Consider the following 21,996-nt stretch of genomic DNA (forward strand, 5'->3'; position numbering starts at 1 on the left):
TATGCATAGCGATATGAACAAAATACCAAGGCATAGCTGCCACAGGAATTCTTGAGTATGCATCACATATTATAAAGTTTTTAAAAATGTTAAGGTTGCCAGGCGTGGCGGCTCATGCCTGTAATCCCAGCACTTTGGGAGGCCGAGGCGGGTGGATCACGAGGTCAAGAGATCGAGACCATCCTGGTCAACATGGTGAAACCCTTTCTCTACTAAAAATACAAAAAATTAGCTGGGCATGGTGGCACGTGCCTGTAATCCCAGCTACTCAGGAGGCTGAGGCAGGAGAATTGCCTGAACCCAGGGGGCGGAGGTTGCGGTGAGCCGAGATCGCACCATTGCACTCCAGCCTGGGTAGCAAGAGCGAAACTCCGTCTCAAAAAAAAAAAAAAATGTTAGAGTCACTGGGGGAGTTCAAGAAATGCTTTCAGAAAATGATGTTTGTTCTGGGTCTTAAAGGGTACATAGTTGTTAGAGGAGAGTAAGGAAGGCCTTCAAAGCTGGAGGAACAACTAGGCATAAGAAAGAGCATTCAGTAACAGCATGGCCACCTCACACAGTGTAGGATTTGGAGTGTCAGGGTTCGAAGCTGGAAAGATAGATTAGAGCCAGCTTGTATTATAAAAGCCCTTTGTGTCCTGCAAAGAAATTTGTAGCTGACACTGGAGGATGTGGGGGAACCTTTGGCCTCTTAATCAAGGGAGTGACAGGATCACATGTGTTTTTTTAGAACTCTTGTCAGCACTTGTGGAAGGTGGATTGGAATGAAGAAAGACAGAATGAAGGTAGCAAGACCAGTGAGGAGGCTCTAGTAACTGTCCAGGTGAGAGCTGAGGGCGTGAACTAGGGTTGTGACCATTGTTTCATTTATTCAGGTCTTTGACCACCTACCACATGCCCAGCACTGGGTCTGCAGCAGCAGGCAAAACCTGCCCTCCTGTGACCTCTGTCAGGAGGGAAGAGAGGTATAATAGCACCACCCAGGCATACTGGGGACCACAGATGGTGACACTTTGTGATGTAAAGGGCAAGAGAGCAGGCCTGAGAAAGGGAGAGAATCACAGAGGTCTCCTTTATGTATGTATGTATGTATGTATGTACGTATGTACGTATGTATTTGACAGAGTCTTAATCTGTCATCTAGGCTGGAGTGCAGTGGCACAATCTGGGCTCACTGCAACCTCCACCTCCCAGGTTCAAGCTGCTCTTGTGTATTACCCACCCAAGTAGCTGGGATTACAGGCATGTGCCACCATGCCCAACTAATTTTTGTATTTTTAGTAGAGTTGGGGTTTCACTATGTTGGCCAGGCTGCTCTGGAACTCCTGGCTTCAAGTGATCTGCCCACCTCAGCTTCCCAAAGTGCTGGAATTACAGGCATGAGCCACCATGGCTGGCCAACACAGAGATCTACTTTAAACTGGGAGGCAGAGAACATCTCTTAGAGGAAGTGGTATGCTTTAAGCTGAGCCTCATATGAGAAGAAGGCCAACCAGGTAAGGAATTGGAGATGGAGCATTCTTGCAAAAGGAATAGCAGGCAAGGGCCCTTGAGACCAAGAAAACTGGAAGGACAGTTTACCTGGGGAAAGCAGCATGAAGTAAGGGCATGAGATTGGAGGCCACATCCCTTAGGGCCTGATCCAAAATGGTTTCTTAGCCCAAAGTATCAGATCCCTTAGAAGAGAGCAGGTGCACAAGGCAGGAAGAGTGGTGTTTTTGAAAGGTACCCTGGCTGCTTCTTGGAGACTGAATTGGAGAGATGTATTAATAAATCTTAGGTTTCTGGCTGCCTCTTGCTGCATTGAGTGAGACTGGGAAGGGAGAAGTTGTCAGGGAATGGAGGGGAAGATCAGAGATTCTGGTCTGTACTTGGTAAGTTTGAGAGACCTGTAGATAGTGGGACGTACCGATCTGGGGCACAAATCTCGGTGTAACAATTTGGCAGTTGTCGTCATAGAAGTAAAAATCACATCCTTGAGATAGATGACAGGGTCTTTGGAGAGAGGATGGTGAGAAAAAGAAGGCCTGGGACTGAGCCCTGATTATACTCCAAGATTCCAGCCATCTCATCTACTGCTTTCAAAGGAGCACTTAACACACAGTTCATTACCACGACATTTACAACTTCACAGCTTAGAGTTCTGAGCGCTCAGACACCAGGTCGGCCACTTTCTGCTTGCAGGATGTGGGTCTCACCTCTCTTCCTCGGTTGGGAAATGGGTGGGAACGGCACCCACCTGAGAGGTTTGTGGTGAGGCTCAGGTGAATCGGTTCAGGCAAGGTGTTTGTGAAGGGCCTGAAGAGCAATCCTTGGCGAATGCTCAGCAACGTGGAGGTTGAGAGAAACTCAGAGGCTTCCTGTCCCGGGAGGGGTGGCATTGGAAGGAAAGACTTCTGTGGGAGGTGAGGTACCAACAGTTTTGAAAGATAAATAGTTTTCTAGGACAAACAGGTTCAGGAGCACAGCAACCCAGGCAGAGGGTCAGCATGTGTGAAGCTGAGGGTCGGCCTGCTGGTCACAATTACAGCGATGTGGCCTTTGAGTCTTCCTCACCAGAACACCTCTCAGACCCACCTGTTACCACATGACATGTGCACATACCTGCACACACCGAATCCCAACATCAGTTGGGATACCAGTACCTCCTTTCTAGTGCCTGGTACATGAAAAAATAATTGTTGGGATGGACAGATGAATGAAATGGAATTAGAAATTTCAGAAATCTACCTGAGATAAACATAGTTAAAAAATTCCTATCTGCGAACAGTGTGTGTGTGTGTGTGTGTGTGTGTGTGTGTGTGTGTGTCTGTCTGTCTGTCTATCTATATATATATTTTTTCTTTTCTTTTCTTTTCTTTTTTGAGATGGAGTCTCGCTCTGTCACCAGGCTGGAGTGCAGTGGTGCAATCTCGGCTCACTGCAACCTCTGCCTCCTGGGTTCAAGCGATTCTTCCACCTCAGCTTCCCAAGTAGCTGGGACCACAGGTGAGTGTCACCATGTCTGGCTAATTTTTGTATTTTTAGTAGAGACGGGGTTTTACCATGTTGGCCAGGATGGTCTCAATCTCTTGACCTCGTGATCCACCCACCTTGGCCTCCCAAAGGGCTGGGATTACAGGCGTGAGCCACTGCACCCGGCCGAACAAGTATATTTTAAAAGGTGATTTTCCCCGTCATTTAAAAATTGTGTGCATTTAAAATGCTTGTTGATGAAAAATTGGAAAATAGAGAAATACAAAGAAGGTAGGAAAGCATCATCTCTGAACCCCAGTGCTCACTGTTGACTTTCACAGTCTATGATAGTTTTCAATGAGGTGAGACCCTAGGGCTCACGCCTTCCATTGGAGGTGAAGGCAAACTTCACCTCTAAGTCTGACCACTGATCAGGTCAGCCCTCTCCCCGCTCCCTGGGACTGTCCCCAGTCACACTGGAGGTCCCTGCTGGTGCACCTGTTCAAGACCCAAAGAAAGTTGAATGCCCAGTCCTTTCCAGCCTCTCTCAGGAAGTTGCATCCCCAGCTCCCTGGAGTCTGCTTTCTCAGTCTTTCAGAGTAGACTTTGGGTTTCTATTTGTAGTACTTTGTACATATGATGCTCTTGAAAATGTCTAATGGGCCGTTATTGAAAGTATCTTGGTGCACAGTTCATCCTACAAGCTCCCAGACCAGGGAGCCCGTTCTCGTCATCAGAGCTGCCCACAGAGGAGAGTCACCTGGGTCACATTCAACCTGCTATGAAGCACCCCAGAGGGGCAAGGAGTTTACTTTTTTAGTGTTTGTGTTTGTATATGTGTATGTGTTGTGTGTAATTTGTGTGTGTGTGTGTGTGCATGTGTGCATGTGTGTATGTTTTCACTCTACCCTGTTCTGACGTTTACTTTTTGTAACTAGTGATGATATATTTGGGGAGGAAGAGTTACAAAGGGACAATTCTGTATAGTGATGAAAGCAACCTTGTTGTCTTTGTAAAAATCCTGATTTTGGAGTGTATTCACAGAATAGTAACTTCAAAGGATTTTCGAGTATGTGTTAATTGTTGGCTGAAATATAAAATGTAAAAGAGTTTGGTATTTGCCTTTTTCTGACATGATACCCTCTGCTCTTGCCCTTCTCCGTGAGGTTGTAAGGCTGAGGCAGACACTGGGCAGGCCCCGCGTCTTCTGCTGGGATTTTGATCCGGTCTTACTGAAGGGCCTGCTGAAGAGGAGATGGCCCTAACTCCTGGGGCATGGAGGGACACTGCTGCCATCCTAAGCTGGTGGCACATCCTGCCAGCTCTCAGTCCCTCCCAGGTGTGGGGGCTTAGCGATGTTCTGTCTATTTTGAAACAAAAGAATGGTCTGCACATTTTGTTAATTTTGTTTTTGTTGCTTTTCTAATCGAAGGAAGGAAATGAGCCCGTAATGATCTACTCCTTAAAGCTTGAACATAGATAAAATGACATCTGATCCTCTCTTTGAAGGATGAGAAAAACATGGCTTTGAAATAGCCTTTCCTGATACTTCCTGAGCTCTCTTCAAATGCCTTGACATAATCAGAGCCTTTAGTTGCCGTTTTTGCTTGTGGTTGCATTATGGCTTTTCTAGCAGCTGCTGTGGTTTTTGAATTGTTTCAGTATTTTTGTTATAAATTAATATCTGCATTTTGAAATACAGATCCCCCAATCTGATTTTTGTTTTTTGCTTATCTTATTGATAGTAGTGGAGAAAAAGAAAAAGAAAATCAAGTGCCTTATAAACATCAGTGTTAGTTGCTTTCACAGTGACACTTTAATGTGGTTATAGACTTATTTTTATTCTTGTTTCCTTTTAACTAGTCTAGTGTATTTAGAAAATCTTATCAGTTGATGGCATTTGGGATGGTAGTGTTTTCGTTGTTCCTGTGATTTTTCTTTTTATTCTTATATGAAGTGGCACGGTCTATTTGGATTTCAGAGCTGGAAGCATGGGGAGGGCTGGGCTGAGCGCTTGGTGGGGACATGTTGGAGCCTGGATCTCCATAGCACTGGCCCCAGAGCATGTGTCTTGATGTACACAGAAATGTGTCCATATTTCGTTTTGCTTTTTGTGTGTGTGAGACAGTTTCACTCTTGTTACTCAGGCTGGAGTGCAATGGTGTAATCTCAGCTCACCACAGTCTCCACCTCCCGGGTTCAAAGGATTCTCCTGCGTCAGCCTCCTGAGTAGCTGGGATTACAGGTGCCTGCCACCATGCCCAGCTAATTTTGTATTTTTAGTAGAGACGGGGTTTCTCCATGTTTCTCGGGCCACTGGTCTCGAACTCCCAACCTCATGTGATCCTCTCGCCTCGGCCTCCCAAAGTGCTGGGATTACAGGCATGAGCCACTGCACCTGGCCTTGTTTTGCTTTTAAGGTTTATTTGTGTTTTGGATGTTTTGTTTTTATGAAAGTGGTTATTAAGCATGGGCCTTGGAGCATTTTGGAGTTGGACTCTAATGGAGAGCCCTGTGGCCAGACCAGCCGCTCTGTCAGCACCTCTGTTGCTTCCCCTGCCTTCTCTCCCGCTCCTCGCTGAGTACCTGCCCTGCCCATCACTCAGTACCCCTGCCCTGGAAGGGCTGCAACTGGAACTGCTGCTCTCCTCCACTGCTTCCCACCAGAGCCCTCCTACCTCTGCTTGTCTCTGTTCCCCAGAGCCTCCTTTCCAGCCCAGGGAGCAGGTCCCTCCCCTGTCTCTCTCTCCTGGACCTCACCTTCCTCCACCAGGCCCCTGCCCTGCACCCTCCTCCCCTACGGTGTCCCTTTGCTCTCAGCACCTTCTCTGCCCCTCACTCTGCTTCCCTGTGCCCTCTCCTAAGGTCCCCACCTCCCTGTGCACTTCATCCCTCTAGGGCTCAGCTTCCTCAAGTCTCAGAGGCCTGTTCTCTGAGGCTCTGGCCTTTTTTGGCAGATCCTTCCTCTTCTGCCTGCTCTCCTCGCGGCACTTCTGGGTTGTTTGCTTGGATTTTTCTTCTGCTTTCCTGGTTTTTGTCCTGCACCCTGTACAGAGGTTTTTTTCCAAGAGTCTCACATTATCTTCCTCCTCCTTGCTGCACCTGCATCCTTGGAGATCTTTATTTATTTATTTTAGACACAGGGTCTCACTCTGTCACCTAGGCTGGAGTACAGTGGTGGAATTGTAACTCACTGCAGCCTTGACCTGAGCTTAAGTGATCCTCCTTGGAGATCTTAGGATGGTACTCCTCACAGCCAATTTCTGTGACATTTCTGGTCATACTTGTTAGTTGCAGACCTTTCTAGCTGCATACTGAGCAAAACCCAGGGGTGCTTACACACTTCTGCTTTCCATCATGCCCCGCACCCAGCCATATTCTGCCACGCTGCTCCTGGTCAAGTTTAAGACCTCTTTGTCCATGGCATAGACAGATGTCGTAGCCTCCTAACTGGTTCCTCTTCACCCCCACCCCCACCTTGCATTCTGCACCTACTGCTGGGGGATTTCATGTGAGTCTGCCACTTCCCTTTCTAGAAACTGTCTGTGCCCCCACTGTCTGCAGCAGCATCCCCAGTAGAAACACAATGCCAGCCATGTGTGCAAGTTTAAATTTTCTAATAACCACGTTAAAAAAGTAAAAACTAGGTGAAATTTTAAGAAAATATTTTATTATATCTATATATCCAAAATACTGTTTCAGGATATAACCAATATAAAAACTATAAATGAGATCATTGACATTCTTTTTTTCATGTAGGAATTATAGAACCCTGTGTGTATTTACACTGACAGCACATTCCACTTCAGACCAGTGCTGCCGGACTGGACAGTGCAACCACCAGGGTCCCAGCTGAAGCCCTTTAGCTTGGGACTTCACAGCCTGAGTCCCAGCTCACAAGTCCAGACGGAATCCCCTCCCTGTTCCTGTGCTGCAGCGAAGACAGGTGCCACACATGGCCTGGGCCCCGCTGGCCTGCTCTGCTCTGAGCTTTGGCTGGCCTCTTCCTCGGAGCATGGCCCCTTGTGCTCCTGCCACTCTTACTTCCCTGCCCACCCCGAAAACCCCATCCCTCAGAGGGACCAGGGTTCTGCCCTGGGTATTTTTTCAACATCCTCATCCAGATCAAAGCCCCAGTGACACCTGAGAATTCAGGCCCAACAGAGAATCCCATTACTTAACATTGAGTACTGTTTTTTAGACTTTTTCTGAAACAAAAATATACCCTTATGATGCAGAAACTGGGCTGCATAGTTTTTGTTTTTGCATTTATTTAATTAAATGTTCTAGGTATTTCTGTTTCTTAATTTGAAAGACAGGAGAAAAATATGTTCTGTTCTCTTCCTCTTTTGTTAAGCCCAATCCAAATAAGCCAGAGTCATGTAAGTTAAATGACTGTGCTTCCAAGATTGGCCTGGGATCTGAGACAGGCTGGCGCCCTGTCCTGAGAACACTTGGGAGTGGCCATGCAGGCTGGTCTTCAGAGCTAGGTGATATGCATGTGGAACGGGAGACAGTGTGCTTGCTCTGGGGTCTGATGGGCCCCCCTGTTCCCTGGCGCTGGCTCTGCTGCGTCTCTACTTGGTGTGCTTCCCTCCGCCTTGGAGCCCTTGAAGTTGTTCTCTGTGGGCATACACTTCCCCAGGCATCCTCTCAGCCTGATACTTGCTCTCTTTCTGTCCCGTCTTGCTCAGCTATCCACCACCAGCAGAGGAAGAGGCCTTTCTTGGCCATCCTATTTTTTTTTTTTTAGTAGGAGACAGGCTTTCACCATGTTGGTCAGGCTGGTCTCGAACTCCTAACCTCATGATCCTTCTGCCTCAGCCTCCCAAAGTGCTGGGATTATAGGGGAGAGCCACCGCGCCCGCGGCCATCCTATTTGACATTGAAATCACTACAGTCCCCTCCTCCCCAGCACTTTCTCTTCTCTCCCTGGTTTGTTTTTCTCCATCATCATCAGATCGCATACATTTCACTTACCTTCTCCTCCCACTTGAACCTAAATTTCATGAGGGAACGATGCCTGTTTTCATTTGTGCTGTATCAGTGTCTGACATATGGTATGTACTCAATACTGAATGAATGAATGAATGAATGAGACTTTGGGCAAGTTTCTCTACCTCTCTAAGCTTCTGTTTTCTCATGGATGATATGACAATACCTACCTTTCTGTAGGGAAACAGGCATGATTGCATTTTCCATGGAGGCAATTTGGTGATATCTGTAAAAATATTTGGCTCAGTTACTCCACTGGGAGTTTATCCTGTAGGTGCATTACTCACGCATGTGAAAACTGCATGTGTGCAGGGGCATTCATTGCTGCATAGGTGACCATCAGTGGGGCACTTCCACAATAAACCACAGTTTGTCCAAACAGTTGAATACTCTGTAGCTTTAGAAAAGAGTGAGGAGGCTGTCTTTGTGTCCATACAGACTGATGTACAGGATATAATAGGAGGCTGGGTATGGTGGCTCACACCTTTAATCCTAGCACTTTGGGAGGCCAAGGCAGGAGGATTGCTTTGCTCCTGCAGCCAGGAGTTTGAGACCAGCCTGGACAACATAGTGACACCCCCTATTTACAAAAACAATTTTTTTTTAAATGAGTCGGGAGTGGCGACACTCACCTGTAGCCCTAGCTACTCAGGAGGCTGAAGTGGGAGGATTGCTTCAGCCTGGGAGGTCAAGTCTGCAGTGAGCTATGATTGTACCACTCTACTCCAGCCTGGGTGACAGAGTGAGACCCTATCTCAGAAAAAATAAAAAAAAGATAATGAGAAAGCAGAAGTGAGACAGTGCATAGTGTGCCTCCTTTAGTGTGAAAAAGAAGAGTAGATAAATATGTATTCGTATTTGCCTTGCAATGAACAAAGACAAAGACATTCTGGAGAGACATGAGAAGCTGGTAACAGTGACTCAGGACAGAGGTTCTGGAATGGAGGAGAAGAATATGAGCAAGGCTTTCTACTGTATACTTTATGTGAATTATTAATGTATTACCTTTTCACACAAAAAACTTACTTTGCAGGGTTACTGTGAGGCTTAGAGAGCATGGGTGTAAGCCTCTACCAGTGCCCAGCACCCACAGTAGACACTCCGATCGAAAGTGAGGGCCAGCACTGCTGCTGTTGATGCTGCTCGTAGACATTGACGCCTGGCTGCCACTCACCCTGATAACGGCTGAGACAGGGTACCCCCGACAAAGCACAATGGTCTGCTGTTAAGCACATGGTCTGATAGGGAGAAACAACGGGTAAGGCAAGTACGAGACCCTTACCACAGCACAGGTGCATCCAAGGTGCTTTTTGGTCTGCTGTTGCTTAAACTGGTGTGCTCAGTCCCCCATTGCCAGTGTGTTACAGTAACATTTGATTAGGTCCTCAAAGAGAGATTGAAGTAGATGGGCTCAGGATATTATCCGTAAGTTACATCTGCATGTCTACTTAACATAGTCTCAGTGCAACTTTTTTTTTTTTTTTTGGAGATGGAATCTCACTTTGTTGCCTAGGCTAGAGTGCAGTGGCATGGTCTCAGCTTGATGCATGCTACCTTCACCTCCTGGGTTCAAGTGATTCTCCTGCCTTAGCCTCTGGAGCAGCTGGGATTACAGGTGTACGCTACCACTCCCAGCTGATTTTTTTATGTTTAGTAGAAATGGGGTTTTACCACCTTGGCCAGGCTAGTCTCAAACTCCTGACCTCAAGTGATCCACCTTCCTTGGCCTCCCAAAGTGCTAGGATTACAGGTGTGAGCCATTGTGCCCAGCCATAGTGCAACTTTTTAATATGGGAGTAAAGGTTTTTAATGTGTTTTGTCATTGCAGTAACTTTTTTTTTTTTTTTTGAGACGTAGTTTTGCTCCTGTTGCCCAGGGTGGAGTGCAATGGCACGATCTCAGCTCACTGCAACCTCCGCCCCCGATGTTCAAGTGATTCTCCTGCCTCAGCCTCCCAAGTAGCTGGGACTACAGGCATGCGTCGCTACGCCCGGCTAATTTTGTATTTTTAGTAGAGACAGAGTTTCTCCATGTTGGTCAGACTGGTCTTGACTGCCCAACCTCAGGTGATCCGCCCACCTCGGCCTCCCAAAGTGCTGGGATTACAGGCATGAGCCACCATCCCCAGCCTGCAGTAACATTTTTAATGGTCCTGTAACTATTCATACCTCACTATTGCAAAGCAGTACTGTTTTTACTTGATAGTATTAGTTGTTGAGTTCTCATGCTGTTTTTTGGTGTGTATGTGTGCGTGTGTGTGTGTGTGTGTGTGTGTTTAAGATGGAGTCTTGCTCTGTCACCCAGGCTGGAGTGCAGTGGCACGATCTCAGGTCACTGCAACCTCGGCCTCCCAGGTTCAAGCAGTTCTCCGCCCCAGCCTCCCAAGTAGCTGGGATTACAGTTGCCCGCCACCGTGCCTGGCTAATTTTTTGTATTTTTAGTAGAGATCGGGTTTCACCATGTTGGCCGGGGTGGTCTTGAACTCCTGACCTCAGGTGATCCACCCACCTTGGCCTCCCAAAGTGCTGGGATTACAGGTGTGAGCCACCATGCCTGGCCTTTTGTTCTGTTTTTTTAAGGCCCAAAATAAAATTTACTTCTAACTGTGCTGCTAGAAGTTTTTATGTCCTTAAATTTCTCCACACATGGTAAATAGAGTAACAGTGAACTGATCCTGGGAGAATTGGGATTTGATTTGATTCTGGTGAAATGTAAGGTGCAGGAATTGAGAGCCACTGTACTGGAATCGGGACAGCAGTCTGGCTTCCCAGCCCTGAGTTAGCTGGTATAGGCCTGCTCGACAAGGCCAGTGATGGGGTGAGCTGTGGACACCCTTAGGCCCTGGGCCATCAGGTACAGTTGTGTTTGTGGGATCAGGAATGCCGGGGCAGCCTGGGCCCCGTGGGACAGCAAGGTTTGACAGGGCTGTGACGGGGGAGAGGGAGCCTCTTAACCCACCATTCACCATCAGCATCATCCTTTCTCCTCCCTCCTCCACAAAAAAAAAGCCCTTGTCTGGCCATGTAAATTATCTCTCTAACCCCTTGCTGAAAAAATTGCACGAAGGTCTAATGGAAATCCTGGCAGAGTAGTGCTAGGTTTTTAGGTTGTTGGCATTGGTGCAGGTCAGGTGCTGTTTATAGGTAGGTCACCAGACAAGGAGGGTAAAGAGGTGGGGGATGAAAATATTGGCTGTGTCCCCAAGGCTGGTTTGCCACATGCCTGGTAATTTAAGAGGGCCAGCCATGTCATTTACGGTAGTAAAATGCTGCTGCTGAGTAATCCTTGCCCGACATGTGGTCCCTGGCGCTGGGCCTGCATGCTGTGCGGCATTCAAGCTTCCACTCTTCCCGCTTGGGGTCATTTGTTAGCAACCGCCCTTCCAGGATCTAATGTTCATGCAGTTAGCTTGCATGGCTCATTAATTTCTTTTCCAGCTGTTCTTTTAAAAATCAAGTCATCCTGTTTCTATAATTTTCTGTAAAGATACAGCACACATAACAAGCACATGGCCCCAAAGCCACCCAGGCAGAAGCTGGCATGATTCTTGGCAGAATCTGCTCCAATGTGCCCAGTACCCCTCTGTGACTTGAGTTGGAATTCCCACCTGTTAGGTGAAGTGGTGGTGTTCAACTTACTGGGGCTGCTGGGCTCCTAAAGGGACACTGTTCTTGGGGCAACGGTGCAGTGGAGAGCATTTGGCAGTAGAAGTTTCTAGGTAGACTTGGGAGTCTTGGAACTTCTGGATGCATTTTGGTGATGTGATTTGGCACTCAGATGGTCTAGAAAGGGTCTGCCCTTGTGGAAGCTGTTGTGCTGGCAGTCCTGACTGCACGATCAACTGGCAAGTGGGGAAGGAGACTTGTGCCTTTGGTTGAGTGGGGGTATTTTTGCCTTTTGTTCTTTGGGCTTTAAAGGCAAGACTACTGACATATGCCTGTTAAAGAAACATGTCGGTTAGAGGTCCAGAGTTAGCATGGAGTAGCGTGATGATGAGACACACGCTCCTGAATGAGTCATCAACATATTTCTCTAACACCACCAGAGAGGGTTTTGAGGAAATGCTGATGAAGATGTACATGGGGCAGTGCATGTGAGTGAGGAAGCCTCAGGGAACCCAGGGCTGAGGTCGCGCCCAGCGGTGTACTTTGGAGTCCCGTGGGCTGCAGATTTCACTCCCCACCTTCGAGCCATCAGAGCAGAGGGGCAGATGGAGCCAGCTCATGACTTACAGTGACAATAAATGCAGAGAAATCCTTGAGGTGAGGCAGAGCTCTCCTGGCTGTGAGGACTCAGAGACTTTACCTGTGGGTCCTCATAGAGGGGATGCCACATGTAGATGCAGTGACCCCCAGATTCAGACGCTCCTACCGTTAAAGAAAGCATCCCAGCAGGGCTCTTCCCTCTGTGGAGAATCCTGTGCCTGGCATAGCATCTGACACTTCGTGGCCCCTCTGCAAATATTTGCTCGCTGCCTGACTCCCTCAGTGAAAGCCAGTAGCCTAACACTGATTTTAGAAAGTAATTCTACAAGGCGTCAAAATGCTCCTTGCTGGCCTGGCTGACTGCAGGCTAAAACGTGGAGGGCCTGGATGGACTTGCCCCTTCCCACCAGGAAATACACAAGTTTGCTTGCTGGAAAAGTAGACCTTTGAGACTTCTCCGTTGTGCTAACTTGTTCTCCTTTGTCTTCACAGAGACTAATAGACAAGTCACGAGTTACCTGTGTCAAATGGGTTCCCGGTTCGGAAAGCCTTTTCCTAGTAGCCCACTCGAGTGGGAACATGTACTTATATAACGTGGAGCACACTTGTGGCACCACAGCCCCCCACTACCAGCTTCTGAAGCAGGGAGAGAGCTTTGCCGTGCACACTTGCAAGAGCAAATCCACGAGGAACCCTCTCCTTAAGTGGACGGTGGGCGAGGGGGCCCTCAACGAGTTTGCTTTCTCCCCAGATGGCAAGTTCTTAGCGTGCGTGAGCCAGGACGGGTTTCTGCGGGTGTTCAGCTTTGACTCAGTGGAGCTGCACGGTACGATGAAAAGCTACTTTGGGGGCTTGCTGTGTGTGTGCTGGAGCCCGGATGGCAAGTACATCGTGACAGGTGGAGAGGATGACTTGGTGACAGTCTGGTCCTTTGTAGACTGCCGAGTAATAGCCAGAGGCCACGGGCACAAGTCCTGGGTCAGTGTCGTAGCGTTTGACCCCTATACCACTAGTGTAGAAGAAAGTGACCCTATGGAGTTCAGTGGCAGTGATGAGGACTTCCAAGACCTTCTTCATTTTGGCAGAGATCGAGCAAATAGTACACAGTCCAGGCTCTCCAAACGGAACTCTACAGACAGCCGCCCTGTAAGTGTCACGTATCGATTTGGTTCCGTGGGCCAGGACACACAGCTGTGTTTATGGGACCTTACAGAAGATATCCTTTTCCCTCACCAACCCCTCTCAAGAGCAAGGACACACACAAATGTCATGAATGCCACGAGTCCTCCTGCTGGAAGCAATGGGAACAGTGTTACAACGCCCGGGAACTCTGTGCCCCCTCCTCTGCCACGGTCCAACAGCCTTCCACATTCAGCAGTCTCAAATGCTGGCAGCAAAAGCAGTGTCATGGATGGGGCCATTGCTTCTGGGGTCAGCAAATTTGCAACACTTTCACTACATGACCGGAAGGAGAGGCACCACGAGAAAGATCACAAGCGAAATCATAGCATGGGACACATTTCTAGCAAGAGCAGTGACAAACTGAATCTAGTTACCAAAACCAAAACAGACCCTGCTAAAACTTTGGGAACGCCCCTGTGTCCCCGAATGGAAGACGTTCCCTTGTTAGAGCCGCTCATATGTAAAAAGATAGCACATGAAAGACTGACTGTATTAATTTTTCTTGAAGACTGTATAGTCACTGCTTGTCAGGAGGGATTTATTTGCACATGGGGAAGGCCTGGTAAAGTGGTAAGTTTTAATCCTTAATGCTGCACCAGATCTAGAACTTGAATAGGTAGTGACTTTTTTTTTGTGGGAGGGGCGGGGTGTACAATGAATGTGAATGACACTTCTTATTCTTAATGTAAATCTAAATGCATCAGAGCCATAATTTTGGATACTGCATGCCATGTAATTCTGAATCATTTGATAATTTACCTTAGAGCATTTAAAAAAATATAATCAAAGTAATTGCCAGCCAAGTCAGTCATCCTCCTGGGAGTATATAGAGTCCCGAGGTTAGCGTTCCTGTATTAGACTATTTCAATTTTAGGGAAATCATGACAGTGTGGGCAAACAATGACTTTAAAATGCTAAAATTACAATTTATGCTTTAACTGGAATATTTTTGCTTAACTACTCAATTAGAATATTGTACACCTGATCAGTGTCTGTTCAGCACAGATGGCCATGAATTGTCATTTATAGTCCAGTTTTTTATCTTAATCACAAAATGTTTAGGAATCTATGAAATTTAACCTTAGGAACAAAACGTTTAGCAGGGTTGATTGATATTATTTTTACATTGTTCTGGCAATCCACAGAAAGAGAAGAGCCTTAATTTTTAAAACCCATTTTAGTCATTTTATGACAATTAAAGTTGTTTAATAAACATCTTTTTTCAAAGAAGCAGTTTGTAGCACTTTGATTGAGATTCTGTGCACTAAAATACCCACCTTACTCAGAGCCTGGACAGTTCGTGGGAACTGCAGGCTGAGGACACCAACAGCATCGCAGAAGTGCCTCTTGCCGCATAAGCGAAGACCTTTTAGGTCAGATGCGCTTTGCTTATGTGTTTTCCCAACAAGGGAAAAGGAGTTTTTTGGGTTTTTCGTGGGGGTGGGGGGTGGGGGGAAGGGTCTGGGTCAGAAAGGCACGTGCGACTCCACTTTTTTTTGTAAAGCCAAAGCCGGAGACTCCCCAAGATGTCCTACTTCTCCCTGACACGGGCCCTTGTTTGGGCTTAGTCCCTCCCAAAGGAAGCGGAAGTGCAGGTTTCCCTTTCCTTGTTCTTGGATGGCGGCTGTGGCTCAGGGATTACTCTTGGGATGCTGGCGCTGGCCATGCCCTTGGGCCTCATCCTCAGTGGCTCCCACCCTGGAGCCTCAGCCTGGGCCCTGGTGGCCGGTGGCTTCCTCAGCAGTGGGAGGCTGTGCTGCTCCCCCAGTGACCGCAGCCCTTCATCCTCCTCCTCTACTGCTGTGCAAGGAGCCGCTTTTCAAATTCTGCCTTCACACTGGGTGAGATGGCCCCTTGAGCTGCATACGGCATGTCAAGATGGTGGTCATCTTACTTATTAACTCATTTTGGGCATTTAGGTTTTTCTGTTTTGCACATCTTTGTAATTAAATACGGAGATAACGATCACCGATACTGGTTGCGTAGTGAACATGATTCAACAGAGTGAAGACCTGGTTGACTTTTCTTTCTGTGCAGTGTAAAAGACCCTGGTAGGTGGAGCCTCAGCTGCCTGCGCTCTTAATGGACCTCCCAGGAAAGCTGGGCCGGGTCCTCAGGCCTGCTTCCCATCTCCAAACGTGTCACGGTGGAGCTGCCCACCCTGTGCACAGTGTGGGCCTTAACCCATTGCTTTGTCTTCAGTGTGGTGGCAGGGCAGCACGTGGCCACGGGGGGACCACAGCAGCCTTCAGGGGCATCTCACCTGTCTGTGCCTTTAGCATCCCTGAGCACTACTTAATGGGAATGTTCGTGTCCTCTCCACCTGTGCCATACGGGCCTCTGTTCCTAAAGGTGAACTGATCTAAGGTAGCCATGACAGCCATCCTTGTGGACAGTTTCAGCTTTGGAGGTCAAATTGGGTCACGTGGAGAGATGAGTAATGAACACTCCGTGTGCGATTTTACGCACCTACATAGTTGTAAACGTTCAGTTTCAAATGCTTCTGAGGCATTGAGTATGCAGTTTCAAAATTCAGGACTTAGTATTTGGCCTACATAGAGTGGCTGATCCCAGGTAAGTAGCGTTTATGGTGACACTTCTGGTGACCTTGTTCTGAAGTGTTGCCCATGACAGGGAGCCGAGGGTGTGTGCCCGAGTGCCAGCATGGCCGACTGGGCGCGCTCCGATCTCTCCCCGCTCTCCAGCTCTCAGTTGCAGTGGCGGGATGGAAGAGGGAGTGCAGGGGCTTGCTGCCAGGTGACTTAGGAGTCCGTTTGCTGAAAGGAACCGGGGGCGGGAGAGGCAAGGGGAGGAGATCGTTTCCTTTAAAAACTCTGAAACATGCTGTGCAGCCCGGAGGCCCGCGCCCGCGTGTGTCTTTCTCCCCACACCTCCAGGGTTAAACACCATGATATTGTCAGTTTTGGATTTGGGGCTCGATCACCATCTTTTTCTGCCAATTTTTGCCAAGCAGTGTACTGTCCTTAATGTCTGTCTGGTACCTTGTCTGGGGCCCCTCATTGTGTCTCCATGCCCTCCGCAAGACTCCTCTTGCTGGGTTCAGGGCCCAGTGGGGAGTGCTGTGCCCACCTGGGGAGGGGGTGCCTTTGATTGCATGGCTCGACTCCTGGCTCATCCCAGGCTGGCCTGGGCCCTGCAGGGTGACACCACTCTGCCCCTCTGACCGCTGCCCCTTTCTTTGACAGCCGGCAGAGCACTTCTGCAGGCAGGAGGACAGCATGCAAGGTGTTCTCCAAGACCAGAGCTAAAGGTGCCCGACAGCTTGAGGAGAAGAGGCACTGGAGAGAGGGTGGGGGAGCGCCCTCCCTGGGCCATGCTTCCGAGTAATGGCTCCGGCAGACCTGGGGTGGATCGGGGAGGGCGCTCCTGACACCAGGTGTGTCAGTACCATGTGCGTTGCTTCCCGTGGCAGACAGTTAAGAGAAACTTGGGGGAAAATTTTGTGGTTTCTTCACCAAACTTTGAGCTTCCTCATTCACATTTTTCAGCTTAAACGTTATTGTGAGCAGGAATAGCTTTTCTAACCTCATCTCTGGGATGGAACACAGCATTTGGCCAGAAGAGGCTTTTAACTGCTTAGTCAGCATCACTTTTCCAAAGTGTACCAAACCGCAGAGGTGAAAAGCACAGACAAAAACCAGGGGCACACTGAGCGGCCACAGAGCCCCGCGCCTACTTGGCAAGGGGGCAGGCTTGGCCCTGGCGGTGTCAGACACCTTCCGAAGGTGCCAGGCCAGGGAGCCTCTCCTTGTCCTACCCGGGCTGGCCTCTTCCGCCAGAATTCCAGAAGCCAGGTTTGTGCGGTGAAGCGGGGTGGGCTTCCAAACACTACCTGCCACCGGGGCCCCAGCCTTACCCTCAGGCTTTTCTCTTATTCAGGAGAAGGGGATTAAAAATTCCCCCAGAAGCCTGGAGAAGGGAGCCTTTGGAAAACCTTGCCTTCTTTTGAAAGCAAATGCATGTGCAGGATTAGACACTGGAGAAATAGCCAGTAGCCTTGGGGTTGGAATTTGCTTAAATCATGGCAAAGGATCTAATTTCTCTTTTGTGCTGATTGAACCTTCTAGCAGTCTGGAAGTGTTCTCCTGTGAACCCTTAGCTTGGGACTGAGGATAAATGCCTTAAAAATGGAGGCATGGAAAATCTGAAAGGAGCTATCACAATGATTCTTATCTCAAAGGCATGCAGGAATTCTGAGAAAGAAACGCTGTGACGGGATGAGGTTTTATGGGCATGAACACCGTCCAGGTGGGGCCAGTGTGCTTCTCCCCGGCTGGCTTCACCCCCAGGGCCCAGCTGGCAGGTGGCCAGGCAGCATTTCTGCCCAGTTCCTCCACTTCCTGGGGTTCATTTTAAGTATTAAGGAAATCGTCAAGTGTGAAATTAGTGCTGAAGTTGGTGGAACTGCCTTATCACATGGCTGTGCCCGAGTTTCAGGTCCTCATCACCTCTTGCCTGGGCGGGAGACATTTTTTTTCTTTGTTGAATGAGCTCAAAGTGTGAGGAGGAGGAGAAAGCCCTAGGGGTTGGGGGCGCCTGGAGAAGGGACCCACGGAAACCCAGGCGCCACATCATGCGTGGTCTGATTGCCCAAGGAAGAACTAGAAGCAGTTCACCTGTGGATTTTCTGGGGAAAGATTGGTGGAACGCAGCATCTGGCATCCAGCTCTGTGGGCGAGGGCATGGCGGGGAGTCCGACAGCCCTGCCCCTGCCTCCAGTGCCAGTGGATGGGGGCAGGGTTGGCCTCTGACTGCACAGATGCACCATTGCGGTCGACGTGTGCCCATGGCTGAGGTTTCACTCCTCAGCAGTGAGAACCTCTGCATGCATGGGTAGGGGTGAAGTGACCTGGAGACGCTGCCTTCACTTTGGTCTGGGTGACAAAAGGTGAGGGTTGATAGTCTACCGCCCTGGCAGCAGCCTGCAGGGCCCTCCTTTGTCTGGAGCACGCTCTTTGCCACCGGCCGATTGGGACTATCATATGTTGGTTTATGTTAAGGTGCGTATCTCAGTGACCCCAAGTCATGTCCCAAAGGGAGGAGACATTCGTGTGGCCAAAGTGAAGTGTGTGGCTTTATATTGAAAAGCACTCGTATTCAACTGTTACCTTTGAAACTCAGATCCCAGTCACAAACTGTAAGAACATGCCCCTCCGGTAGAGGGAAGCTGTCCCACTGATGTTGATTTTTTTCATCCATTTCCGCATCTGTTACACGAACTTTGTGTCATAAATTGCAGTCCCTTCATTTGAAAGTGTAAAAGAAAAATTGCCTGCATTTTTATCATTTCTGTATACTTGAGTTTATTAAAGATTGTTATGTTAGGTGACACTGTATAAAACTGTATGGATATTTTGAGTGAAAATCAAAAGTAAAATTCACATGTATTTTCTTTTTTATATTTTCATCTAATTTCTTGACAACTTGAATAAATTTCATAAAGAGCCTTCCTAACATGAAAGATTGGTAAATTCTTAACTGTTGCAATAATGAAGCTTTAATATCAGTATTGTTATTTTATAATTTTAAGAAAATCATGTTTGTTTCACTGCTTTGTTTTTTTAGCTGTTCCTTTGTCACTGTCACAGCTAACGAGACTTACTACATTTACTACATACTTGATACTCTGAAGTACTGTGGGGCTGTCCTCTGTATACTGACATTAAATAAACTTGCGTGAATGAACTGTAAATGTAGATAATTTTCAGTAGTCATTTTCACATCTAAGCTTTAAAAATCCCAGTGAACCAAAACAAGAAAAGCTTATAAATGCTGTAAAATTAAGGGTCTTGTTAATGTTTCTAGAATGAACAGCCACAGCAGTTGCTCCCTCTTACTGCGGGCTGTTTCTCATAGCTGGCCGCGTACTGGAGGAGATGCTCTGATCTCAGATACTGTTGTATGTGGTCCTTCTCTGTGCTGAATCCAACCGGGGAGAAGGACCGTTGATTGACTTTTTGGCCGAGCCTCATAAAGGCTTCTGTGTCGTGAGGATGTTGACATTCTGAAGTCCTGGGCTGCGAGCTGGCTTTCGTTACATGGACTCACTATTCTGGATGCTGGACATGGCGACATTCTGTCCAGCCACCCGGCCAGCAGCTGGGAGAGGGAAGAAGGTAGAGGCTGGCAGGCTGCTTGCTGTTTGTGATTTTTATTTTCATGTAAGTTCTGGGATACCTGTGCTGAAAGTGCAAGTTTGTTACAGAGGTGTACATGTGCCGTGATGGATTGCTGCACCCATCAACCCGTCATCTAGGGTTGAAGCTCTGCATGCATTAGGTACCTTTCCGCATGCTCTCCCTCCCCTCTCCCCCAGGTAGGCTGCTTTCTGTGGGAGCTCTTTTCCTGGCTAGAGTTCATTGTTTTCCTACTCCTCATCTTGAATAGTGTTTGCTTGAGGCTTTGTGCTGAGGTTGTCCTGCTGCAGACACCAGGCCCATCGCTGCAGAGCTTCCTACACAGGGCAGTGGGGGGCGTTCCATTTGGGATCGGAAGAACTCACGATTTACGTCATCTCGCTCTGAAATATTCTTCCTCACTCTTGACAGACATAACTGATGTGAGCAGCACGCTGGCACCCACAGGCCTAGGCACCTCCCCACCCGCCTGCGAGGGCGACCTGGCCTGAAAAGACAGCCCTTCTTCAGGCCCTTGTGCTCCCACTTAATTGCCACTTCCTGCTGTGTCATGAGATCCAGGTCCTGCTCGGCTGCCTCTCCATGCTGGCAGCCGGCTGAGCCCTCTGCTCTGCTTCCAGCACTTTCCTGGGGTGGGGAACTCCCAGAAGCTTCCCAGGGTGCTGGCTCTGGAGTGCTGGGCGGCAGAGCCTCCAGTGCTGAACTATGCACTTTTTGTCTTGAGTCTGGGCTGCCAAAGCAGAAGCGACACTCAGATCCGTAGCGCTCAGAAGGGGCCTCCTGGGAGATCCATAGCTCTCAAAAGGGGCCTGGGGCCTCCTGCCGTACGTGTAGCACAGGGTTTTGTTCTTAGCACTGAACAGGGTTTTTTGCATTTGTTTTCTGAGACAGGGTCTCCCTCTGCTGCCCAGGCTGAAGTGCAGTGGCACTAACACGGCTCACTGACCCCATCCGTGCCTGTTTCTGTAGGTCCAGGGTCTTGCCATGTTGCCCAGGCCATCGCAGAGTAGATTTTTAAGCCCTAAAGATTATTAAGTTGACAGCAAGTTTTTTTTTTTTTTTTTTTTTTGAGATGGAGTTTCACTCTTGTTACCCAGACCCAGGCTGGAGTGCAATGGCGTGATCTTGACTCACCGCAACCTCCGCCTCCTGGGTTCAGGCAATTCTCCTGCCTCAGCCTCCTGAGTAGCTGGGATTACAGGCACGCATCACCACGCCCAGCTATTTTTTTGTATTTTTAGTAGAGACGGGGTTTCACCATGTTGACCAGGATGGTCTCGATCTCTTGACCTCGTGATCTACCCGCCTCTGCCTCCCAAAGTGCTGGGATTACAGGCGTGAGCCACCGCGCCCGGCCTAAGTTTTTGTTTTTTTAAGAAAAACATAACATTTCGGTCATTTAAAAATAGCTAGTTTGTACCTTCAAAAAAAGCCATTTCTCAGGTAGGCATAGTGACTCACTCCTATAATCCCAGCACTTTGGGAGGCTGAGACAGGTGGATCACTTGAGCCCAGGAGTTTGAAACCAACCCAGCCATCATGGCAAAACCCTGTCTGTACTAAAAATACAAAAATTAGCCAGTCATGGTGGCGTGCACCTGTGGTCCCCAGAGCTAATAGGGAGGCTAAGGCACCACGAGAATCACTTGAACCAGGAGGCGGAAGTTGCAGTGAGTCAAGATGGTGCTGCTGTGCTCCAGCCTGGGTGACAGAGTAAGATTCTGTCTTAAAGAAAAAAATAGCCATTTTCCCATGTGTGGCTGCCTGTCAGAATGGTGGATTTTGAACCCAGGGGTCTATGGAGACAAACGGACCGTCTAGAGGCTCTCAGCTCCTCCACCCCATCCAAGATTGGTGGCCTCCAAAACCAGCCTCCTCTTTTAGGTGGGGGCCAGCATGAGCAAAATCCTCCTGGAAGTTACTTAAGCTAGAAAGGCTCTGGGGAGACTAACTGGGGTCCCTTCTTCCTGCCCCACACAGCAGAGAGGATTGCAAGGCCAAGTGGATCCCAGGCGCAGGGGGGCCCCCAGTGACAGCCTGGACCTGCTGGTGTCCATCAGTGGACAGGGATCACGATGAAGGCCCACTGACTTGCTTACATTCTCTCCGATGCTTCCTTCCTGTTCACATCGCAGTGGACCCCTTAAATCGTAGTGCCCTGTATTTGCGTATTCTTTCCCCAGATGCCTGAAGAGCATCTTTTCTCTGGGTGGCTATTCTCTTTAGAGAGAGGTGGAGTGGCATCTGTGGAAGTGTGCCCCCTCAGTGTGACCTGTCAGTGCACAGCTTAAGGCTGGCAGAGGTGCGTGGTCCACTGCCCAGCTACAACTGGGGTCCCAGGCCACACTTGCCGTGCAGTCTGGGGCAGGGATGGGTCCAGACGTCCCTGGACTGGGCCGAGGGTCCCGGCTCTCTGGCTCATGTGCCGCTCGTGCGATCTGGAGACGGGCCTCACATGCTCAAATAAACCATGGCTGCTCTCTCCAGGTGTTCTTTGGTTC

General features: G+C 48.7%; 1 protein-coding gene across 13 annotated transcripts in view; it reads left to right on the plus strand.

Annotated features, from left to right (window-relative positions):
* The window catches only part of WDR20 (WD repeat domain 20), a 95,007-nt gene that overhangs the window by 68,306 nt on the left and 4,705 nt on the right, over positions 1 to 21,996 (plus strand). For 4 of the 13 annotated variants that reach the window (XM_039462836.2, XM_074394317.1, XM_074394318.1 and 1 more), the window contains 2 exons: positions 731 to 823; positions 12,648 to 14,567. The exons of 1 other annotated variant lie outside the window; for it this stretch is intronic. In XM_039462836.2, the coding sequence (XP_039318770.1) occupies positions 731 to 823; positions 12,648 to 13,925 (1,371 nt within the window). In that variant the 3' untranslated portion in view covers positions 13,926 to 14,567. Of the gene's footprint in view, positions 1 to 730; positions 824 to 2,867; positions 2,989 to 12,647; positions 14,568 to 16,543; positions 18,725 to 21,996 lie in introns of those variants that run through there. 8 more of the 13 variants (XM_074394314.1, XM_039462831.2, XM_039462830.2 and 5 more) reach the window with 5 other exon arrangements.

Source organism: Saimiri boliviensis, chromosome 2 (genome assembly GCF_048565385.1).
Source record: "Saimiri boliviensis isolate mSaiBol1 chromosome 2, mSaiBol1.pri, whole genome shotgun sequence".
Taxonomy (NCBI): domain Eukaryota; kingdom Metazoa; phylum Chordata; class Mammalia; order Primates; family Cebidae; genus Saimiri; species Saimiri boliviensis.